The sequence below is a fragment of the Polypterus senegalus genome, chromosome 9 (assembly GCF_016835505.1).
Source record: "Polypterus senegalus isolate Bchr_013 chromosome 9, ASM1683550v1, whole genome shotgun sequence".
NCBI lineage: Eukaryota > Metazoa > Chordata > Cladistia > Polypteriformes > Polypteridae > Polypterus > Polypterus senegalus.
In genome coordinates this window covers 31,953,661-31,976,108 of record NC_053162.1, presented here as the reverse complement: position 1 = coordinate 31,976,108, position 22,448 = coordinate 31,953,661, and the positions used below count along the sequence as shown (strand labels likewise).

The 22,448-nt window shown below is 38.1% G+C and overlaps 1 protein-coding gene across 3 annotated transcripts in view; it reads right to left on the bottom strand.

The window, feature by feature from the left end:
- LOC120535185 (L-fucose kinase) overlaps positions 1 to 22,448 on the bottom strand; it is a 49,264-nt gene that overhangs the window by 2,667 nt on the left and 24,149 nt on the right. For all 3 annotated transcript variants that reach the window (XM_039762843.1, XM_039762842.1, XM_039762845.1), the window contains 15 exons: positions 22,009 to 22,059; positions 21,763 to 21,900; positions 21,557 to 21,629; positions 20,289 to 20,386; positions 19,974 to 20,054; positions 16,783 to 16,902; positions 14,779 to 14,944; positions 13,346 to 13,473; positions 12,906 to 13,007; positions 12,661 to 12,831; positions 10,015 to 10,088; positions 5,905 to 6,272; positions 2,687 to 2,897; positions 2,330 to 2,496; positions 1,913 to 2,140 (listed from right to left, as the gene is read on the bottom strand). In XM_039762843.1, the coding sequence (XP_039618777.1) occupies positions 1,913 to 2,140; positions 2,330 to 2,496; positions 2,687 to 2,897; positions 5,905 to 6,272; positions 10,015 to 10,088; positions 12,661 to 12,831; positions 12,906 to 13,007; positions 13,346 to 13,473; positions 14,779 to 14,944; positions 16,783 to 16,902; positions 19,974 to 20,054; positions 20,289 to 20,386; positions 21,557 to 21,629; positions 21,763 to 21,900; positions 22,009 to 22,059 (2,176 nt within the window). The remainder of the gene's footprint in view (positions 1 to 1,912; positions 2,141 to 2,329; positions 2,497 to 2,686; positions 2,898 to 5,904; positions 6,273 to 10,014; positions 10,089 to 12,660; positions 12,832 to 12,905; positions 13,008 to 13,345; positions 13,474 to 14,778; positions 14,945 to 16,782; positions 16,903 to 19,973; positions 20,055 to 20,288; positions 20,387 to 21,556; positions 21,630 to 21,762; positions 21,901 to 22,008; positions 22,060 to 22,448) is intronic.

Sequence of the window (22,448 nt, the reverse complement as noted above, 5' to 3'; positions counted from 1 at the left end):
GAGTGAGATGATATCAACATTTTTACCCATTTTGTTTACAAAAAGAACACATCTGACTTCTAATCAAAACCTCTAATTTGAGGTCAGTGAACAGTCTTTGCAGCAAGCTTAGTGAGGTGTGAAAAAGCCTAATGCTGAAGTATGACCAGTGACAAGAAGTGGAAGGTCAGGCATTGGTTTGATAAAGGCTAAGTCTACAGTACCTATTTAAAAAAAAAAGCATCTACTGCCCTTGACGTTTTCACATTTTATTGGATTGAATTTTTTTCTTTTTTGACATTGAGCAACAGGAAAATATTATCTAATATGAAAACAGATCTGTGCAAAGTGGTCCAAATTAATTACATATCTCCAACCATCCATTTTCTTAACCTGCTTATCCAGGGGAGGGTTGCAGGGAAGATGGAGCCTATCCCATCAATCAAAGCACAAGGAAGGAACAACACCTGGACAGGATGCCAGTCCATCACAGAATGAACACACACAATCCAATTAACTTGCATGTCTTCAACCTGTGGGAGTAATCTGGAGCAACCAAAAGAAACCCACACAGACATGGGGAGCATATGTAAACCACAAACTCTAGTCTCCTTATTGTGAGGCACCAAAACTATCACTGTGCCACCACGCCACCCCTAACTGCAAATATAAAACAGAATACATGATCTAAATATTTGTCCCCTTTAATATAACACACCTGGTGCAGAAGTCCCATCATTAGTTCAGTAGGATCACCTATTGGTTGTAGTCTAAATGCTCCTCAATGCTTAAGGGCCAGCTTGGGGTATGTAAGTTAGTATGATGACCTAACCTACTTGATGAAGATGAAAAGAACACTCCGAGCAACTCCATGAAAAAATGATGGAAGCGAGAAAACATCTGGTTTGACACAGTTGCAAATCTGCATAGAGCAGGCTCTCCACAAAACAGATGACTAGTGAGAGAAAACACCAGAAGACCAATGAGAACTCTGAAGGAATTCCAAGCTGCTGTGGCTTAGACTGTGCAGACAACAACTGTTTCCTGGGTGCTTCACTAGTCGCAGCTTTATGAGGGATTGGCAAAGAGAAAAAACATACATGACAGCTATAGTTTGGCACATGGGGGAGTCAGCTGGAAGAAGGTTTTATGCTCTGTTGTGACTGAAATGTGAGATTTCTGGCCATCAGACTAAACTATTAAAAACACACCATCCCTACTATGAAGAATGTTTGGTGGCATCCTCAGACTATGGGGTTCCTTTACAGCAGCAGCTCCTGGAAGACTTGTGAGGTAAAATGAATTCAGAAAAATGCAGGGAAATCCTGGTGAAAAACTTGATGCAGTCTGCAAGAAACCTTTTTGGTTGCATTGGGAGAAGATCTGTTTTCCAGCAAGACAACCTCAAGCATAAAGACAAAGCCACACAGAAATTGCTTAAAAACAACAATGCTGATGTTCCGAAGTGGCCAAATCAGAGTCTGCAGCTCAATGCAGTGGAGAATCTATGTTTTGAAAGAAGCTGTTCACCCACAATCCCCCAATACCTGACAGAGCTTGAGCAGTTGGGGAAAAATGGCCATGTCCAGATGTGCAAAGCTGATAGACTGAGACCTGTGCACACAGTTTAAAGGCTGCATCTACTAAATACTGACCTGAAAGATCAATAAGTTAATGTTTTTTATTTGCAAGTAATAGCACTTTGCAGAGATCTGTTTTCTCTTTGACATTAAAATCTTTTTCTGTTGATCTTTGTCAAAAAAGCGAAACTAAATGCTCTGTAATCCAATGCAGTATAACAATGAAACGTGAAAACCTCAAAGGGGGTGACTACTTTAGGCACTGTACATATAAGACATGTGCTCACTGGTCGGCATACTGTACTTTGCTTTAAGGGTGGCGGTATTGTCGAGATAAAAAGGAAACCACCTACTGGGTGCATGAGGCTGGCAGTAATCATTTATATCTTTCATTGTCCTGCATATTGTCTCTGTAGTGACCTGATGGCCTTGACTACCACTGTGGCTAATCAGCAGCAGGCAAGGATCTCTGATTCGACGTGCACGGGCTCCAATTGGCCGACGTCCATCCACTTGCACAGCAATATTGACCACGGCACCTCCATGCTCAAATGTTATTGGTGGGGTGTCACTCCACCCACCTGAACAGAAAATGGGAAAAAAAAGGATTGTGTTTCTTGAAACTAACATTACATGAACATTAGCAATGTTCTTCAGAGAAAACTTTTACAAACTGGACTAGCACAGGAAAAGGCTGCACTTCAGGGGTTAAGCCGCAAAACTTAACATATCTGACCTGCTGTTGTGCATAAAACTTGAAATCTCCATACCAGCAATGTCCAGCCTTGCTGGGCACTCCACCTCCACCCATTGATTGAACGGTGGAGCATCACAATTGCCGATCTTGATGAACTCCCTTGCTGTTGCAACAGCCTGACGGATTAGGATTTGTCCTGCTGCTTCATAGTGACGTGCAGCTCTAACCAAGAGATCAGGCCTGCAGAGAAAAAGTCACTCAGTGTTTAAACTCCTGACTATGCTCAGTCTCTCTTTCTCTGTCTCCTTCCTATCACTATACTAAATAAACCACTTTGTTCAGACATTTCAATAAACAGACTTTGGACAACAGTCTTCAGTGCAAAGATCTGTGGATAACCACCTCTGCTCATCCTTCATGCCAGTCATACCTGCTAAGCCAGTTTTTTCTTTCAGCAGCCAAGGCCTTCACCCCAGATTGTAATTCTCCAGTCTCTAGAAGCCGAAAAGCAGAATTCCATGCAGGGTTTGCTGCAGGGCCACTACGCAAGCCTCCCTTCCTCTCTGCCATGCATCCAAGCACATCAGCAACTGCAGCAAGGGTACGGGCAGCCACCCCAGGATGCGGAGTCTCGGCAGCCACTGCAGAATGGTAGAATTTACAGTAAATATAATGCAGCACTGGGATAGTTCTGATGCTAAGTGAGCAACAGCTGTTACAGGCATTCATTATACAGTAGTAAACTTTTGTATTGGTGGCAGAGTCCTGGACTTTCATTGAACTCTTTATCATCCTATTTTGACATTGCTGTATGAATTGAAAACCACCCAGTGGTATTTGATTGGCTTGTATATGTCAATTAGCTGGATAATTCTGGATCACAGGTTTTAAGTAGACCTCCCTGGGCTTCTTGTTGCAAGTTATCTTCTGTTTCAGTTGCTCTAAAGGTAGTTAAACTATAATGAACAGTGTAGTACTAAGCTGGCATTGCCCCTTTAAGGTGATCTGACCAGTGAGACTGTTCTTAATGTCACAGACCAGCAAAATACAAAGCTACATCAGACACCATATGCCAACCTCCACAATTAGGCAGAGTTAATTGTTACAAGACGGTCTGTTTTTAAATACCAAGTGACCCACAGCACGTCTTCCACATAAACACTTGCCATCAAACACCTGGAGCAAAGCATTTCTCCCCATGTGATATAAGCACTGTTAATGAAAATGAGCGGGCATATCTATCTGCCCTCATCTATTATATTCCCAAATTAGTCAGCTGGGAGAACAACCAAATTTAAAGGAATACTTCACCAAAAAATCCTATTTTTTATATGTTACTTACCCCATGTAGAGGTGGTGGAGAAAACTTTTTAATAATCTCATGTTTTCAAGCACCCGCCTCGCCCCTTAATCACAGGCGGTTAAGTCAGTTCAAAACATCATTCCCATGATGCTTCAGGTTTCCTGTTTATGATATGCACTGATAATTCCAAAACTAGTTATTTAACAATATTTCAACAAAAAAGCACATATTTTTTTTTTGTTTCTTTTTTTTCAATGGGTGTTTTTCACATTATTTGTCATTGGTCACTATTGTCTTCTATTATGCTATAAACATTTTCCCTCCATTCTGCATGAAAACACGAGATTAAAAAAGTTTTCTCGGCCACCACTACAAACTACTTGGGGTAAGTAACATATAAAAACATATCATTTTCGGGTGGAGCTTTCCTTTACCCAATCAAGGCCATGATGAACAATCATTTGCATTACTTATCACCCAAGAGGTTGGAGTTAGTCATCCTAAAGATACTGACTGCAGTCCAACGGAAAAAGTCCACACCTTCCTTTATAAAACAATAGCAATGATTCATAGTGCCAAAGATACTGCACAACCTTTAACTAAAAGACTCAGAGTTTCCACTTTACTCTGAAAAAGAATCAAGCTGCATGTACCTGATATGTCAGGCAGCATTTAACCGAGTCTCAATAGAGAGAGACTGCACTTGATTACAGTTAAGGGAGGGAGTTGGCCTGATTGATGTTCCCCCAACACACTCCTTGTTTTATGACAGTAAATATTTATGATGAATAGCATGGTTGCATTGTTGTGGGCACTGATTCATCACGTGTTCAGCATCTTGGATTTGGTTGTCTGTGTGTAAATTGCAAATTGTAATGATGCTGGCATGACTTTTCTTTCCATATCCCTAAGACCTGTTTATTATGTTCATTGGTTGCAAAGTGGTACTGTGTGAGTGTGGATGTGTGTGAAACAGAAAATGTAATGTACTCATGGCGTAAACCCAAATGCTGCTGGAAAAGCATACCAGCATACAATATAGAGATTAAGCAGGACTGAGAATGTAATGTTGCGTTAAATCTTTCAGACCTGTAGCAATATAATGCAGCGTTCATGTGCTATCGGACAGATGGTAAATCTGAGTTTCTGAGTTGTAAATTCCATGAAAACACCTTGCAAATTCAAAGCTACGAGTCTTGAGTATTCAGAGAAAACAAAGCTGCAGGAATTGTCCAGCTTGTAATGCTGACCTTTCACCTTATTCAGTTGTGAATAATAAAAAAAGATAACCTGGTAACCAAGAAATTAAATTTAAGGGGTTGCATTTCATTTGGAGTGAAGTGGTACACATGCAATAGGTTTGGTGTCCTCCTTTTTCTAATAAAAAAAATGCAAATTTTCTTTAATTACTTTTTTGAATACCAAGTAGCAAATCATAAGCAACTTCACAATTCTCTGAAAAGTCTGACAAGAAATTAATGTAAATACACTGATGTGGGAAGGTGAGACTTCACAAGTCGGGGCTCTCAGAACTCCAATAGCATGCTAAGTTGCAACAAGGGATGGTGTGAAAACTGGACAACATAGAACACCAAGTGCTTTCCGTACAGTTGCACCTGTAAAATCTACATGCAGGATGTGAAACACATTAAGACCGCCAATGAGAGGGACATTGTTCATAATAAGATGAGTTATACATACTGATCTGTACCTATGGCAGGCCAATACATTCATCCATTATCAAACACCAGCTTAATCAAATTAACTGATGGCAGAGCCTATTCATGTAGCACCAGGCAGCAGGAAGCAAACCTAAACAAGGCCCCTGCCTACACGATACACAAGCATGAATGCACTCACTCCTACTCTAATACCAGGTCAATTTACGGCCACAAATTAACTTAAAATGCATATCTTTCAGATGTGGGAGCAGCTCATGAAAATTAGACATATAACTGACTGTTGAACTGGGCTGTGATTAAAACCTGTAGCATCTGTGTAGGTGGCACCACAAGATAAACACTACAGTGCCTATAAACACTAAGCTAAGCATTAAACAGCATTATCTTGAACGCAATGCTGCTCATCAGCCATATGTTATGCATGTGTTCCTTTTGTACAAAATCGGAATGCTGCCATATTACTGATGCCATATTGTACTTCTGTACCTAGATGGTAATTGTACTGTCCTTTGCTTTTGTGTTGCATCAAAATTCTGAGAAAAGTGATTCTATAATTTTCAGTGTAGCATCTCATACTGTATATATTATATATATTGTACTTTACATATGAAGTAAAGGCAATGGAATGTTTTGAACCTTGTTGGTCAGTTTCCCAGAACACACCTGTATCCAGTGCTGCTAAAAGATCATTCTGCTGGTTCTCTTGCACAGCTGCCCGGATAAGTGGCCAAAGGCTGCAGTTCATCCTATTTCTCAGAGTGTCCTGCGCCTGCAGCCGCGCTGTCTGAAAGAAAAGCTCCTTCCTCCAGTTAAGCTCTGCCTCCTGGTCCAGACAGTTGAGGATTTCACGCATAGACATTCGCCATGCAGCCCTCCATAGTGAGAGTCTGTCCTCTTTGTTCAACCCAGAAAGCCATAACACACCTTCCACACCCACTGGTCCATGCATGTGGAGCACTGGAAACAGATAAGTATCATATAGAGATAAAGATTTTCCCTCATCTTCAGCTGGCTGCCACAACTCACCAATCCTACAGACAGAATTAGCAACATGTCAGCATTCAAACATTTTAGTTCAAAATGTATTTGCTATACAAGAATATAACACGTTTTACACACAGGTGAATATCATTCACATAATCTGCCTCATTTGTTAGCTTTATTCCCAATAGTTCCCAGTAGTTCATTCACATACAAACTAAAAGTTGATAATTTGTTCACTTCCATTAGAAGGCTTAGTAGTTTTTTTTCCACTGACTCCTGCAATGTTTTATGTAAACAAATGTTTCTTGGCTTCAATGTTAAATACACTTTTCCCATCAGTCATACATTCTCTTCCCCTACACACACACATATATATATATATATATATACATATACATATATATATATATATATATATATATATATATATATATATATATATATATATATATATATATATATATATATATATATATATATATATATATATATATATATATATATATATATATATATATATATATATATATATATATAGTAGGTGCCATATAGGAAGGACAGACATTTTGGCCATGATAAAAGATGAATTCTTGTCCAAACAGGAGACCTTAATGGATCGACTGGCTGAACGGGCATACTGGGTACAGTTCATTGCCTCACACAACAGGTAGCAGTGTTCCTCAGGGCTGAATATGATTAGGACACCCGCAGGAGTGGTCTGCCCTGGTTTCCACACAACCCAGAAGTGCTCTGGATGACCTGGGCATGACACCGGAAACAGTCCCTGGGTCGGATTTAAAAACATCCCACAGCCTCATTTAATTAGGTCAGAGTTAGGAGGCAGCAGACAACACTCTATTGGAGGTAGAGGGAGAGAATTTCTATTTGTGTATTGCAGCTGGTGTTTCTTTAAGAAAGGTGTTGGATGTGAATAAATATTTTTTATTTTAACCCGAAATTGTGCTTGGGCATTACTGTGTCTACGGTTTGGGGCTCAGTGGCACCCCTTGCGGTTTATATGTATACTAGCCAACCCGTGGCATGGCATACGCCGCATAATTATTTGTTGATTGGTGAACACTTCCTGAAAGACACAGTTGTCCAAATAGGGTGGGTTTGAGGATATGACTGTAAGTGAATGAAAAGATGGAACTCTGGAGAGAGCAACATACAATTGTCTGTGACTGAAAACTGTTTTTGGCAGATACAGGCATATCTTTTTGAAAGTTTGGCCCTGTGCCTTATTAATTGTCATTGCAAAGGCCAATCTAACAAGAAATTGTCTGCGTGTAAAAGTAAAAGGCAAATTTGAATCTGATGGGGTCAGGGAAACCCAGGTAATAAGGACGGTTTGTGAGGTAGCAGCTGCAATAGTTTTACACTCCAGTTCGTTGCGGTAAATGCTGGTAACAGAAAGTCTAGTGCCATTACAGAGACCTTTTGCTGGCAGGAGGTTTCTGAGAAACATGATGACTAAACCAATTTTAATTTTCAGTTTATGCGGAGGCATACCAGTGGGAGTAAGACTATTAAGAAATTCTTCAGGGAATGAAAGTTGATCTGCAGGATCGTCTGTGACGATGGAGTTAACGCTGGTGAAAGTAATTTCGTTGGTAAGGATAAGTTTCAGCACTTGTTCATTAAGGTGTAGCGAGTCTTCGTTGGTGATACTTAATATAGCTCACGTGCAGAGTTGTTCCTGATGGGGTCAGGAAATTGTCTGCGTGTAAAAATAAAAGGCAAATTTGAATCTGATGGGGTCAGGAAAATCTGGGGAATAAGGACAGTTTGTGAGGTAGCAGCTGTGATAGTTTTACACTCCAGTACATTGCGGTGAATGCTGGTAACAGTCAGGCGGGCGGGCAAGCCAACAAAAACACTATGCTCTTAGTATGGTATGAATCAGGTTTTTGAAGACAAAGGTTTTCCCTGTTCCTGCAGGACCATCTAAGAAGAAGCATGTTTGTTGCGGATGGGAATCGTTGTATGCAGTATGTAAAACAGTTTGCGAGGCTGGATGCGGGAGGAGGGTTAGACTTGGCGGGCGGGGCTCAGTCGTTCGTATCCCATGACGCTTGAGGAGGGTTAGAGTTGGCCAGCGGGCTCTGTCATGTGTATCCCTAGCCCACGGTCTCTGTCTTGCGTGCCATGGTGAACTTAGTATATAGAAAAGCAGCCAGAACCGAAAAGAACAATGAAAAGTCAACGTGGCTCAGAGGTGCATGTGGACTGTAGCAGAGACGAAAGCGACTAAGGCTGTGTTTGGTGAGGTGTTGCATAAGGGCACATGAGCAGGTAGTGCGCATGCCTCGAGAACGAGGGTGGACGCGGGAGGAGGGTTAGACTTGGCGGGCGGGGCTCTGTCATGCGTATCCCATGACGCGAGGGGAGGCTTAGATTTGGCGGGAGGGGCTCTGTCGTGCATATCCCATGGTCTTAGAGTTGGTGGGCGGGGCTCTGTGAGTTGGTGGGCAGGGCTCTGTGAGTTGGTGGGCGGGGCTCTGTTATGCATATCCCATGGTCTCTGTCTTGCGTGCCATGGTCAGCTGCTTAGTGAATTATATATATAGATTAGTGTTTAGACAATATACTAAAATACTATTAGGACTGTAGGAAAATGACCCCTTGAGTTGGCTGAAATACAACAGAATAACAAAGGCAGGTAGATTGCAATGGTGGTTTAAAGCAATAAGTGCCTTCCAGGTGGTTGAACTGATTTTGATTCATGGCCACTATCCTTAACTTTTTCTTTACTCAAAGATTTCACCTCCTGCAGGATGCCATCAAGATGCTTTATAGCCTGTACTCTAAATTTTCTTGAAAAAAATATGCAGGCCACTTTTGCATGATGGTGTAGTGGTTAAGGATTTGTACTTTGGAAATTGTGGGCTCAAATCCCACTACTGACACTGTGTGAACCATGTGCAAGTCACTTCCCCTACCTGTGCTCCAATTAGAAAAACAAAATAAATGTAACCAATTTGTATCTCAAATGATGTAAATTAGCTTGGATAATGCCATCTGCCTAATAAGCAAATACTATGCAAAGAGACTTGGCTTTATTTACATTGATATATATTTAGATTCTGAACCTTCTTAGGCCATTATGGGGTCATGGGGAGTTGGAGTCAATACTGATTGCATCCCACACAAAGTAGGACCCATCCCTGAATGTGAAGTCAGCCCTCAGTGGGCACATTTACTCAATTACTCACTCTCGCACAGCAGGCCAAAATTAGAATTAACATTTACTTTTAACTGCATGTCCTAAAAATGTGGGTGGAAGTCCTTATAAATACAGAGAGGATATACAGACTCCACACAGACATGCTAGTTAACCACTGCTCTACTGTGAGACTCTGTATATAACCATTACATAACAAGTGGTTTGTAATTTTTACTGGTGCTTTTTCTTTTAGTAAAAAAAATTTAAATTACACAATCAACCAAACATAGAGTTAATAGAATCAATACAACAGCTTATAATTGTGTGCAGTATGTATTGCTTAAGTCTGATATTTCAATAAGTTTCAGTAGTCAGTCAACTGGGGTGCTTTTAGTTATTCAAAATAAATATCACTTAAATGAAACATATTTTTGAATGTCCTGTTTTAAACTTTAAAGTAATGTATATATTAGTGTATGATGACATACAAGTTTACTTCTTCAAAGATGTTCTACTGGTTTGCTCATAAGTTTTGAATGTACAGCTGCTCCTGATTTTATCACTCAAGAAGTTTACATTTTTGTGCACATTATTTGCTTGTAGCTATACACAGTATTACATACCGAATTCCTGTCCTCTTAAATAATTCTGTCCAACTATTGTTCAGAAAACTTGACATGCTGTCAGCTAAAGATACCTGCATATACAGTAAATAAAAACAAAAAGCATAAGCAACATTTTATATTAGGTATTCATCATGAGCATATTGTAACTGCCCTATGTTGCCCTATGCTATAGACTCCTTGGTCTGGATTAAGTGGGTTAGAAAAATCAAATATAAAATACAATACATGCTTTAAAAATCATTTTAAAAGCATGGTCAATCAACCTACCATGAGTTATAAAGAACAGTAACTTATAAAGAACAACAGTTTTTAATACTGTATAGCCAAAGTAAAGACTGTCCCACAGTTAAGATTTATAGATAACCCAAGCACAAATTGTTCTTAACACTAACATGATAAAAAGGTTTATGTTTACAAATAGTTTGTCTCTTTACTGACCACACTTTTAACAAAGGAGCTGAATTTATAATTTATTAGTCACAGGTCAGTCGATTTATGATTTTTTTTTTTGAGTAGGTAACAACTTACAACCTCAATGGCCTCTCTGTCTTATGTGCCCATGTTACTAGGATACATGGTGATACCACTAGTCAGGAAACTTTCTATGGTAATGTAATATTATATGGGTATACAGTACATTGAAAAATGGTTGAATTATTTCATGTGATTTTTTTTATCATATTTTTGGGCATGAAATTCAAAAATGAGAACAATTTTTTCCATAACATTCTTTCAAAAAACACATTTTCTAGCTGTCACTTACAGTTTTTTTTATTTTTGATAACTATAATTAAATATAAATATTTTTTGTAATGATGATTTATTTGAATTTAATATTTTCCAAATATTGTTTAATAAATGTAAATAATAATGTAGCATTTTGTTTATTTAATTACTTTTAAATAACATTTAATATTTTATAATAAGCAGTCAGTGCATACGAAATTCCATGTTTTCTCTGTGAATGGGACAGCAGAGCAAAGAAATGACATTTGGTTCAGAAGGAATGGCCAGCTTAGAAAAAGCTACAGCTTACTGTTAAAACATCATCAGACCCAGCTTGGTGAATCCAAATAAAGCACTGCTGCCACTGCTGCATATTAAGTTTGGTTTAATGAAGCAGTTTGCCAAAGCCCTTTCAAAAGATGGAGACTGTTTTTGCATTTACCAAATGTTTCTGAGTTTGTCTGAGTCTAAATTAAAAGAGGGTATTTTGCTAGATCTGATATTACATTTACATTTATTTGCTTAACAGATGCTTTTATCCAAAGTGACTTACAAAAGTGGTGTGAACTACTGAGTAACATTAGGATAAAGCCCGTTTGTTCAGTAAGTGTAATAGGATGGGTAAAAAAAAGTTGAATGTCACAAGTGAAAAGATGTACTAACTCATACATTTACAGTCATAGATTACAATCATCAAAGCAATTAAACCAAAACAAATTAAACAAGAATATAAAATATCACAGAGCATTTTTTTAAAACCTTATTTCTGATGGTGTGATGAATGATCTGGAAAGGGAAACTTGAGCATCATTCACAAAGTAATTTCTAAGTTTTAAAGTGTCAATAAAGATCCAAATTATACAGAAATTATGAAAATTAAGTTTATGAGTTTCAAAGTTCATTGTTTGGATTCACATTTGGAATTTTTCAGTGACAATCATACAGCATTGAGTAAAGGGCAGGGTGAAAGATAACATCAGGATATCAAGGACATGAAAAGAAGGTACCAGGCACATTGGGATGCCAGTATGATGGCAGAGTTATGTTAAAAATTAGGTTAAACAATTATTTTCAAGTTAAACTGAATAAATTAATAAATTGTGTAATTTGTTACATTTTAATCACATTTCCACTTTGTACTTAAATGTGATGTGATGGAAACATTCTAATTATTATTTTACTGTGTTCATGTTCATAAATGCAAGAATTCACAATTTTAATGAGCTCCAGTTTGTAAACCTGTGAATATATTAGTATGTTGTTTTAACTTTATATAAAAACAATGCAAAATGACATGTTTCAAGACTTGCTATTTTTAGTAATTCATTATTTTTAATAGCCTTATTAATAAAATACTTACAGAGTGTTAATAACTCTATACAACAGATAACCAAACTAAAGTGCTATAAGATTTGAAGTAAAAGCCACAATGGTAACTTGACTTGACAAATAAAATATCAGCAGGTATTCACAGGTCTGCTGTGCAGGGCAGTGAAGCTTGGGTATACTTCAAACATGATTCTCCAGGGTCAGTCTTGCAAACCACAAAAAACAAATAACATCCATCCATCCATTTTCCAACCCGCTGAATCCAAACACAGGGTCACGGGGGTCTGCTGGAGCCAATCCCAGCCAACACAGGGCACAAGGCAGGAACCAATCCCAGGCAGGGTGCCAACACACCGCAGGACACACACAAACACACCCACACACCAAGCACACACTAAGGCAAATTTAGAATCGCCAATCCACCTAACCTGCATGTCTTTGGATTGTGGGAGAAAACCGGAGCGCCCAGAGTAAACCCACGCAGACACGAGGAGAACATGCAAGCTCCACGCAGGGAGGACCCGGGAAGCGAACCCAGGTCTCCTAACTGCGAGGCAAAAACAAATCACCTTCTTTCTTATTACACACCTCCAAGTTATCCTGGCGTCCAAGGACTGTGAACACTCTGCGCCGTTCATCTCCAAGCTTCACATAGTGCCCTTGTATAATAATATCTGAGAGAGTGCAATCCTGGAGGCTAATAGATGATTGGAGGTCGATCCCAGACAGGATGCAGCCAGACTTTACAGTCAGTGGGCCCTGTATAACAAAAGAGTATTAACATCTGCAATGACCTGGCAGGATGCCCCTCTATCATCTGTTTAATTACCTACCCGCAGATGGCAGTGCTGAATTACAGAGCCTGCAGCCACAATAACATCTCCTTCCAGAAAGCTGTTAATCACAATGCAATCTTTCTGTAACAACTGAGGATTCTTTATAAAGAAAGAGAGAACAAACAGTGAAGCCCTTCCCTAAGGGAAGTATTTCTATTTCTCAATATTGTACACCTTTCAATGATCATTTTTTTACAACCCATTTACACATACATTACTATCAGACTCATTTCATCTCACCTCTGTTGTGCCTAAAAAGGTTATCTTCTGTCTCATTCCTCCCACTGAAAAACCTTTTCAAATGATATCCCATGACCCCTTTGTGTTTCACCAAAATAAGCCCCACCTCTGCTGAGCACTTTGCTAAATGCCCAAATTAAGAGTCTCCCTCCACCCATATCACGGTGCTCTTTCAAGTTAATGTGATTTCCCCTCACCTCTACATGTGCCCACGTCATATTTGTTGTATTCCTTCCCAAGGTATCTCTCAATCTTTGCGTCATGTTCCTAATGTGCTGCTCCCCAGACAAACTCATGTAGTTGTAGGTCCCATTTGGAATGTACTCTGACCAAAAGAATAGTTATAATATTAAAAAAATGTTGACAGATGCCATTGAAATGCCAAACGCCAGGCCTAAACAGAAGTATGAAGTGTTTACCTTTAACCGATAATTCAAAACTCATTTTGTTTTAGATACAGGTTACTCTGGCTTAGAAAACCCTTCACTGAGAAAATACAAATACGATTCCCAGTAGTTTTCTGCTGTGAACAAATGGTGTGTAATGAAATGTGGTCTGCATGGGGATGCTTTGGATCTTGAACCCTAATACATGTGTTATGATATTTACCAAGCTTTCAATGGCACTTACATAAAACATTTTGTCTTGTGTGTGCAACCCCTTATCTGAAGTTATCTTACTTCTGTTAGGTATGAGTGGGGACACTGTCACGAAGGATACAGTTGACCATTTCCTTTGCTGCTTCTCTCTGACTAACTAATGTAAACAATAGATTAGCATAGTATTCACTGGCTTTGTGGTCTTTTTTAGGTGTGTAACCAATGCTGATTACACCCTCAACATCACAGAAGATTGCTCATTTAATCTTGCCAGCACTGGGTTGGGCATTGAATTTGTTAAGTGTTGAAGAATCATCATGCTACCATTGATTTCAGCATTGTTTGGACTCAGGATCATGGTGACGTATCAATGTTGCATTCCCAGTTATTAAAGTCAGCTTAAATTTCTCCCACTACATATTCATTAACCAAGGTTCTTCTGGAAACATTGAATGCAGCGATGCTTCATTTCAGGAGTCAACATTCTTGGAAGCCAAACTGCACAGACCAGGCTCATGTTTATTCTCATGAAGAATGAATTCAACTAACCCTTAATTATCCCTATAGTGCATACTGTTTCACACACTGCCACTCTTCAATTGTCTAATCCAAATTCACATTACATTGGCAACATGTTTTTTGTCATCAACGTGAAAGACCAGCCAGACCTCAGGTCAAATTCCTATTACATTATGCTATGTTTTGCCATGGCTGAATTCTGCAGGCCATCCTTTGACTATGCCTAATGAAGAGGACTATTCCTGATAGATGCTGTCTAACATAAAATTAATCTCTGAAATCGTATTCCTCTGTAGCACTAGAAATTCAATGACAGCACAATACCTAATTTTGTAGTGTTCAGCATTCACATTGGTTTAGTTCTTAAACAAGAAACATAATGTGCACCATAAACCATAAATAACATAATTTAGCACACAGAAGCTACCATTCCTAGAATACCTTTCTGGTTCAGACTCATATATTTTTTGATCATACTTCATAGTCATGAAGTAACATACGGACTGTCTTACCTAAAGTGAGTGGGATTCCCCGTAATTCCTTCCACAACACGGTGCGGGCATTTCTTAAGGTGCCATCCACTTGTTCTTTTGAGTTACTATGCCTTTGTCCATTCAAATACTCATCTTGTGTAACATTACAGGCAAGACACAGTAGGATATCAAAGAATAGAGATAACTAGGAAGCCAAAAATCACAGGTGATTACAAAGAGGAAACCCATTTATTTTTAAAACTTTAAGATTAACTTATGTTTAAGTTATATTTCAATACAAATACATAAATAATTATTCTATCTAGATTATAAACATCATTTAATGTCAATTTGTGAAGAACTCTTGACTGAAAAAATAGTGTCCATGTAAACCCTTTAGCTGGGTTACTGTTGAGGATTTTGTAGTCTATGCATGTCTGCTGCACTTGTGTTCGTCTGCTTAGCTTCGTACACACTTTTAGCAGCCACAGATAAATGTGTCCACAAACATCAGTGTCCTGAGACAAATGCTTAGGGGACTTCATTGTTCCTTCTCCTGGCAGAAATAATCTGTCTCAATATTTCAGAAATCGCTAAATTTCTGTTGATGAACTGAATTGTACCGTTCAGCAGCATAATGTCAGGACCAGAGACATGTTAAAAGTAATGTGGGTTATGTAGTTCAATTACTTCTTTAAACAATGGCTAATTTAACGCAATACTTATTTTATTGAAGTAAAAATATCTGCATTATTATTTTCTCAGCAGCACTGGGTATAAGGTGAGAAGCACACATATGCTCCAGTAATAGGAAAATATTAATCAAGTTTCGTTTAGTTTTCTTCTAGATATTTGCTATAGATATGTTGAAACAGTGCAATCATGTTACACAGCGGCAAGTATCCATACCGTAGATCACCAGGGATTTAGGGTTGAGGTTAGAGATGTGGAGGGGATGCATGTTATTTACTTCACAGCACATGAATGACTAAATCTATTTATAAAACAATAAAATTATCACAGGCTTCACACTTGTTTTCAGATTCACTCTGGCTGATGATTACGTTTAACTCTTTTTTGTGCAGTTTAATGACGTTGCAGCATTTTGACAAAGGAGAACAATAGATTACATGTGCATGAAAACATGGATTTTTAAGAAATCAGGTTTTTGAATTAACCTGGTTAGTCACTTTACCCTGGTTATGTGTGTGCACTGGCAGGCAGTTTATTAACTACTTGCACAACCTGCACATATAAGGGGATAACACCATCTTATACATTCTCACATACCTTCCCACAAGCTTTTGGATGTCTACTAGCAGAAATAACGCATTTTGGCCTCCAATCAGACCACCACTGAAACTTTCTGTCTTTTTAGGAGACAGCTTTATCTCAACATTTATAAAGAGTAACTCTTGCTACTACCAGTGTCTAAGAGGTTTTACAACTTCTTGTTATTCCTCCCAGGTCTCACTTGCTTTTTAAAGAGAGGGTCAGGCAACTTTAGGGACAGATGGATTGCCAGCTAACAGGAGTAGCATTAAATGTTTTCTTTCAGACTGAAACTCCATCCTGTTATGGAGACTCTGCCTGCTGCCCTATGTAAGGAATCCACACAGTCAATACTAAGTTCTGTTGTCTTTGCCAGTATGAGTCTGTATGTCCACTGGATGTCTTTTCTGCTCTATGCCATTCCGATGGTGACCCTACCTGTGGCATCTTCTTGTCTGCTGAATGTTCCTCTATCAAGTGCAAATTCAACTATAAATATACAAGGCTCTTCTATTTGACCTTTGTTACTAGTAAAAGCAGTGTTTTTTGAGATTTGACAGGCATTAGCCATCCATATCAGAATTCTAATTACATAGCAGGCATTAGCTTTACAGGGTGAGTAGCGGGTCCAGCCAGTTGAAATGTATTGCCTGTTAGAACACACAGCCAACAATCTTATAGGTATTATTATTACATGCTGAAATTTCAATGCACTTATTTGATAGGCAGCTAATACTAATTTAGCAGGTTACCTTTAATGATAAACGTTACCTGTAGAGGTGGTGTTCCAGAATCCAGCCCTAAGTAAGTGCATGCATCAAGAGGGTGTATGACATGGGTCTGAAGTAATAACTCTGCCACATCCTTGGAAAAGAACACAATTCCAGAGACCTGAAAAAACAGTTGTCAGCAGTAATTCACTAGACTATTAGGCACTGTTCCACCAACTAAGAACACTGCAGATGTTAATCAAAAACAGAGCTACATCTCAGTTTGAAAAACCTATTTGAGGCACACAAGCAGGGACAGTGAAACACTTATACAAGACAAGCAAAATATGTAAGAATACATGGATCTGGAAATGTTAAGCTTTTAAAAAATAAATATGCAAATAATCTGCTGTCCTAAAAATTGTACAAATGTGTACAATATATTATAAAGTAGTGTTTCTCAACCTTTCTGGTGATGCAACCCACTTTTTTCTATGGTAGTTTCTTTGTGACCTACCAATGGTAGGGAGGATCCTCCTTGGTGGATCCAGCAAGATCATTAGCACTATTCCCCCTTGATGAATCAAGCATTATCATCAGTATTTGGGGGGACAGTTTGTCCCACTGGTGAATTGAGCACAAACATCACAGCAAAGATGGGTCGAGCATGATCGTTGGGCGACCCAGTTTGCAACCCTCTATGCAACCCACTAACACTGGCAACAATATCGACTCATGACCCGAACCATTGGTTGAGAAAAACATATTATACATTATTGTAAATGTGAACTGGTTTGAGATGGTATTCAAAATTTAAAGAACTACCCATCAAGCCATCCATTTTGTAACGCACCTACATTTCCATTGCGGAGTACCAGGGAGCTGAGACATATCCCAGGCAATACTGGGCACATGATATCAGTAGCCACTGCAGGGGATATGTTCATTTTAATTCAGACTCCTAAAATGCCTCTGTTTGAGATGTATGTGATAACCATAGTACCTGGAAAAACGTCTTGTGGATGCAGAGGAAACATGCTAACTTGACATGATCAGTGACTGGGCCATGTATAGAATTCATATTCCTTGGATCTTCTAATAGTGGTCTGCTTATTATTCCGAGTGTAAAAGAAGTGGTGAGACAGCCTTTTGCTGTTATGCACCAAACATCTGGAATATATTACCAATAGACATACACTTGGCTAACACTGTGGAACATTTTAAAAAAACTCCAGTAAATTCACTTTTAATTTGCCCTTTTCAAAGCTGCTTTTTAGTTGTACACCTAATAAACTATACATGTATAGAAATATCATATTCCTAATGGATTTTCAATTGTTATTAATCTTCCCTTTTCTTTGCTTTCTTTTCCATTTTTTTTTCTTTTCCGCCACCACCACCTGATCAAAACATTGTTAACCTGCCTGTGACACTTGAACAAAAGAGGATACCCCAACTGTCCACAAGACTCACTGAACCTATAGGTAGAACTTTGGTTTATTTTTAACTATATTCTGTTAAAGTTATACAAATGAGCAATTATGACATATATATTTTGAAGAAAACAGGCTCTTTAGCCCTGCAAATATACCTATTTACCTAACATTATCAAAAAAAAAAAAAATATCTGAAATGGGAAGGTTCTGCTTTCAACTGCCCTCAATTGTAACATGTTCCATTTATTCAATTACTATATTTTTGCCCAGTCCTTGTCATCTGTTGCATGGATGAACACAGGTCCCAATCTGGGTAGTTTGTCGTGTGGTGGGTATGGCAATGCGCTGTCATTAGCACATGCTCCCAGCCTCCTCCTTGACTTGAATTTTTTTACTTACCTATTAACACCTTGTTTCCAAATACGTTACCATACTAATAAACTTAATTTTTATCACATTTCTATACTCAGTGACTTTCCTTTTCACTATACAAGTACAGAACAGTACATACAACTGCTCATTCATTGAATATAAATTATCTAACTTTTTCATAAGTAGATTGCAGATAGGTTATGTGTTCTTCTAAGTTTCATGAAAGAGGAAATACTGAACCAACAACCTGAAGTAGTAGGCCACACTGTCCATCTACTGTAGTTGTAAAATATTCTAATGAATAAAAAGATGGAAGCCCATACTTTTCTATTATCTTTCTTTGTCTTCTCCATCATGTATTTTTATGTCAGTATACAGAAGTTAGACACTTCGCTGTGTTTGAAATTAAGTTGTTTAATTTGATTTTACAGTAAAAGCTTGTACAAACCTATACCAGTATACCAGTCTATTACTTACACCCATCACTCACCCAGGCCTATTTTAGGTACTGGTCTATGCTGTACATTGGAACTTTTGAGGCATGCTATGTCCACAAAGAGTACATTTAATGTTAATTTCTAATGGAAAGATGAGCAACTGACACCAAATTCCTACAAGTGCAATTATAAGTTTATATTAGACTAGCCACAGTTCCTGTCAAAACTATTTTATATTTTTTGCCTTACATGCACCTTCAGTACCTTTCTTCTTTATTCCTGTGTACCTGAACCCCTCTTTACAGGTGCTCCCTCTGTTACCATAAAGCTTGCTTCTCAGACTGTCTTTTCGCGGTGTCTTGCTCACCTCCTGTCCACTTTAATAATTCCCATTTTTGAAGGCAACTCTCAAAGAGCTTCTTATGCATTGACTTCTCCTCATGTGGCTCACACTCGCAATTCCTCTTTTGATTGTGTCACCAAAGCCAAAATGACCAATCAGGGGACCACAAACACACAGACCTTAACATTTCATTATATAGTAGATTAGGCTTGCCTTAATGGAGACATAACACCCTAACACTCTTTACTGAAAAGCAGCATTTAAAAGAGTGTGGTATCCAAAGACTAAAATGGCAACTTTAATTCACTAGGGCTAAAATAACTGCTTTGACACCCAAATTGCTTTGCATTAAAGTATTAACTTTAAAGCCTCATCTGAAAATGGTGAATGTGGCTTCAGAAATGTGAAATAAGGAAACAATGAAACAGCACTATATAGTGCTATACTAAAAGGATGACATGTATTACACTGAATCAGGACATCAGAATAGGAGGTCAAGCAGATAAATGTATGTTACATGACATACTTCAGTTAATATTATGTAGTATAAAATATAGAACTGGACTGGGGACTAGTGTCAAAACATCAGTAATAACCTTCTAACAAAGAATAGCTTACAGATGCAGAAAAAATGTCAAAAACCAGAATATGTCATTTCACACACCAAAGGGACCTTTCCATCTTGCAATGCGCAGGCCTGAATCTGGCATGAAGAACCACGATAGATGATATCACACACACGACCCTGTGAACAGAAAACAAAATAACCAAACTTTCATCTCAGACCATGCTCTTATACCATATATGTATGGTTGTTCATTTTAGCGTAGAAATTTGGCAGTGGCACTATTGCTAAGTATGCTAAATAAAAAAACAATGTTTAATAAATGTTCTTAAATAAACTTGGTTTAGAATGCAAAATTCAAATGCCACCATAAAGCTTCTGTTTAAAACTATTTAGGATGAAACTGACAAGTACCCGATGGTCTGTAAGGTATACTCCATGATTCTTTGCATATTCCACATCACCTGGAAGAGACAACACTTTGACCCCAGTGAAACCACTCCATGAAATGTCTGAAAAACAGAGAAGACAAGTGTTGTGAATGGATATACTAGAAGTTACAATTTACAGTATCACTTTATAAATATATTCAAACAGCTGAAATACTGAAATAGAAACACTTTTCTTCTAGTAAGAAAATATTGAGACTATTGAAGACATAATATTTGAAAAAAAAAGCAATAATGCTGCCCTGTGATGGACTAATCACCTTTTCAGAATAGACATTGTTCATGGAGCAACATACTGTAACTGAATCTGAATTAAGACAAGTTGCCTGAAGGCACACTGTTGTTTCTACACAGATGCATCCTTTGGCACTACTCATCTTTCATGTCCTTTTTGAAAGTACAATGTAAGTTTATAAGGAATTTATATCCAGATTAATTTATATTTTACTGCTATTACTCTATTTTAATTAATACAGCTTTGCATTTAATCTCTATACTTTACTTACCATTTTGGTTGATAGAATTAATTAAGTAATATAAGGCAACTATAGTGTAGTTGAATTGTGATTTCTCTTGCACAGGCTTAACAGCCAGGGAAAGAATATCTCAACAAGTAAGCAGCATTTGAAAGAGTAACCTGCCATTTATATGTGCAAATTTGGGGAAATATGTTTAGGACTGAATCTAGGGAGTGCTTCTTTACTTAAAGAGTAGTGGGAATCTGGAACAAACTACTGAGTTATGCAGTTGAAGCAGAAAACTTGACAACCTTTAAGAAGTATCTGGATGAGATATTGGGGCAGTTTAGCTATTAGCTAAACAAAGAAGCCTGATGGACTGAATTGTCTACTTTTGTTTATCAAATTGCTAATGCTCTTAGGTGGCAATAAACAAGGCAAGCTAATGAGTCCATGTCTGGAGTACTGAGGAGTGATAGGCTGTGCAGGTTTAAGTGCTTGAGTATATGTATATGTGTGTTAAACTAAAAGTACACAATAGTCCAAGCCATAACAAATCTAGTGACCCCCACTCACACCACAATAATACAGCGCCCTAGGGTACAAACTGACACAAACACTATACATGTCATTAATGTGTAATATCTGTATTATGGAAGTTGAATAAACAGTGAATGTTGGGCGTGTTCCTCTTTTTTTGCCCTGTATTACTCAATGAGATTTATTTTTAACTATACCTTACTCTGAATTTAATTCACAGAGGATCACTGCTTACCAAGAGCTGTAGGAATCTGAATAAGCATATCACTACTGCTAACCCAAACACCTGGAGGAGATCCTGGGGCAACCTGATTAAAGAAGAACAATAATCTATAAATAATCTCCTTATTACAGTATCTACAGAAACACAATATCATAATTAAAAAGTTAGGAGACAAGTCAGAATGATGAAGAGAAACAGATTCGGGTATGATGTCAGACCTTGTGCGTAAAACAGCTGAGCAGCAGATCAATGTTACAGACTGGACCCTCTGCAGGTTCGTCTACAAATTCAGGTGGAGTTTCAGTAGGCAACCAAGAAAAAGCTCTGCCACAGTTGTCAAATGGGAAATCTCGACCCTAAGTAGGAATGCAGATATGTATTTTCTAATAAAGCCACATTAAGTAAATTAACAAAAACATAAAGCTAAATGTCAATTTAGTCACATAATTCGGTAATGACCTTACCATGTGAAGAATGAGGATCCTAGCACCTTTAAGAGCATCAGAACTTATTACCTGCAACACAGCAAACAAACAAGTTAAAAAAAAAAACACATACTAACTTTCATTTCTGCCATACATATCATGCAATTTACGGACTAGGCTGGTGCATATAACATGACAATATTGTTTGCATCTGTAACTCTATGAAGCTTTTTCTTAATATTAAACCTAAACTGTGGTTTAAGTTGCAGATAAAGGGTAATGCAAAAATGTCTACAGTTTTACTTGCCCTACAATTTTTTTTTGCAGTTCCTTCACCTGAACAGAAGCAAAGTCAGTGTGTGACTGGATTTTGGATTTTTGGAGCAGTGTACAGTTAATGGAAATCAGGTTTTGTGCAAGTTTAATTTACTGCAGAAAGTGACATTTTACTGACAAGGTCTAAATGACATCAAATATTA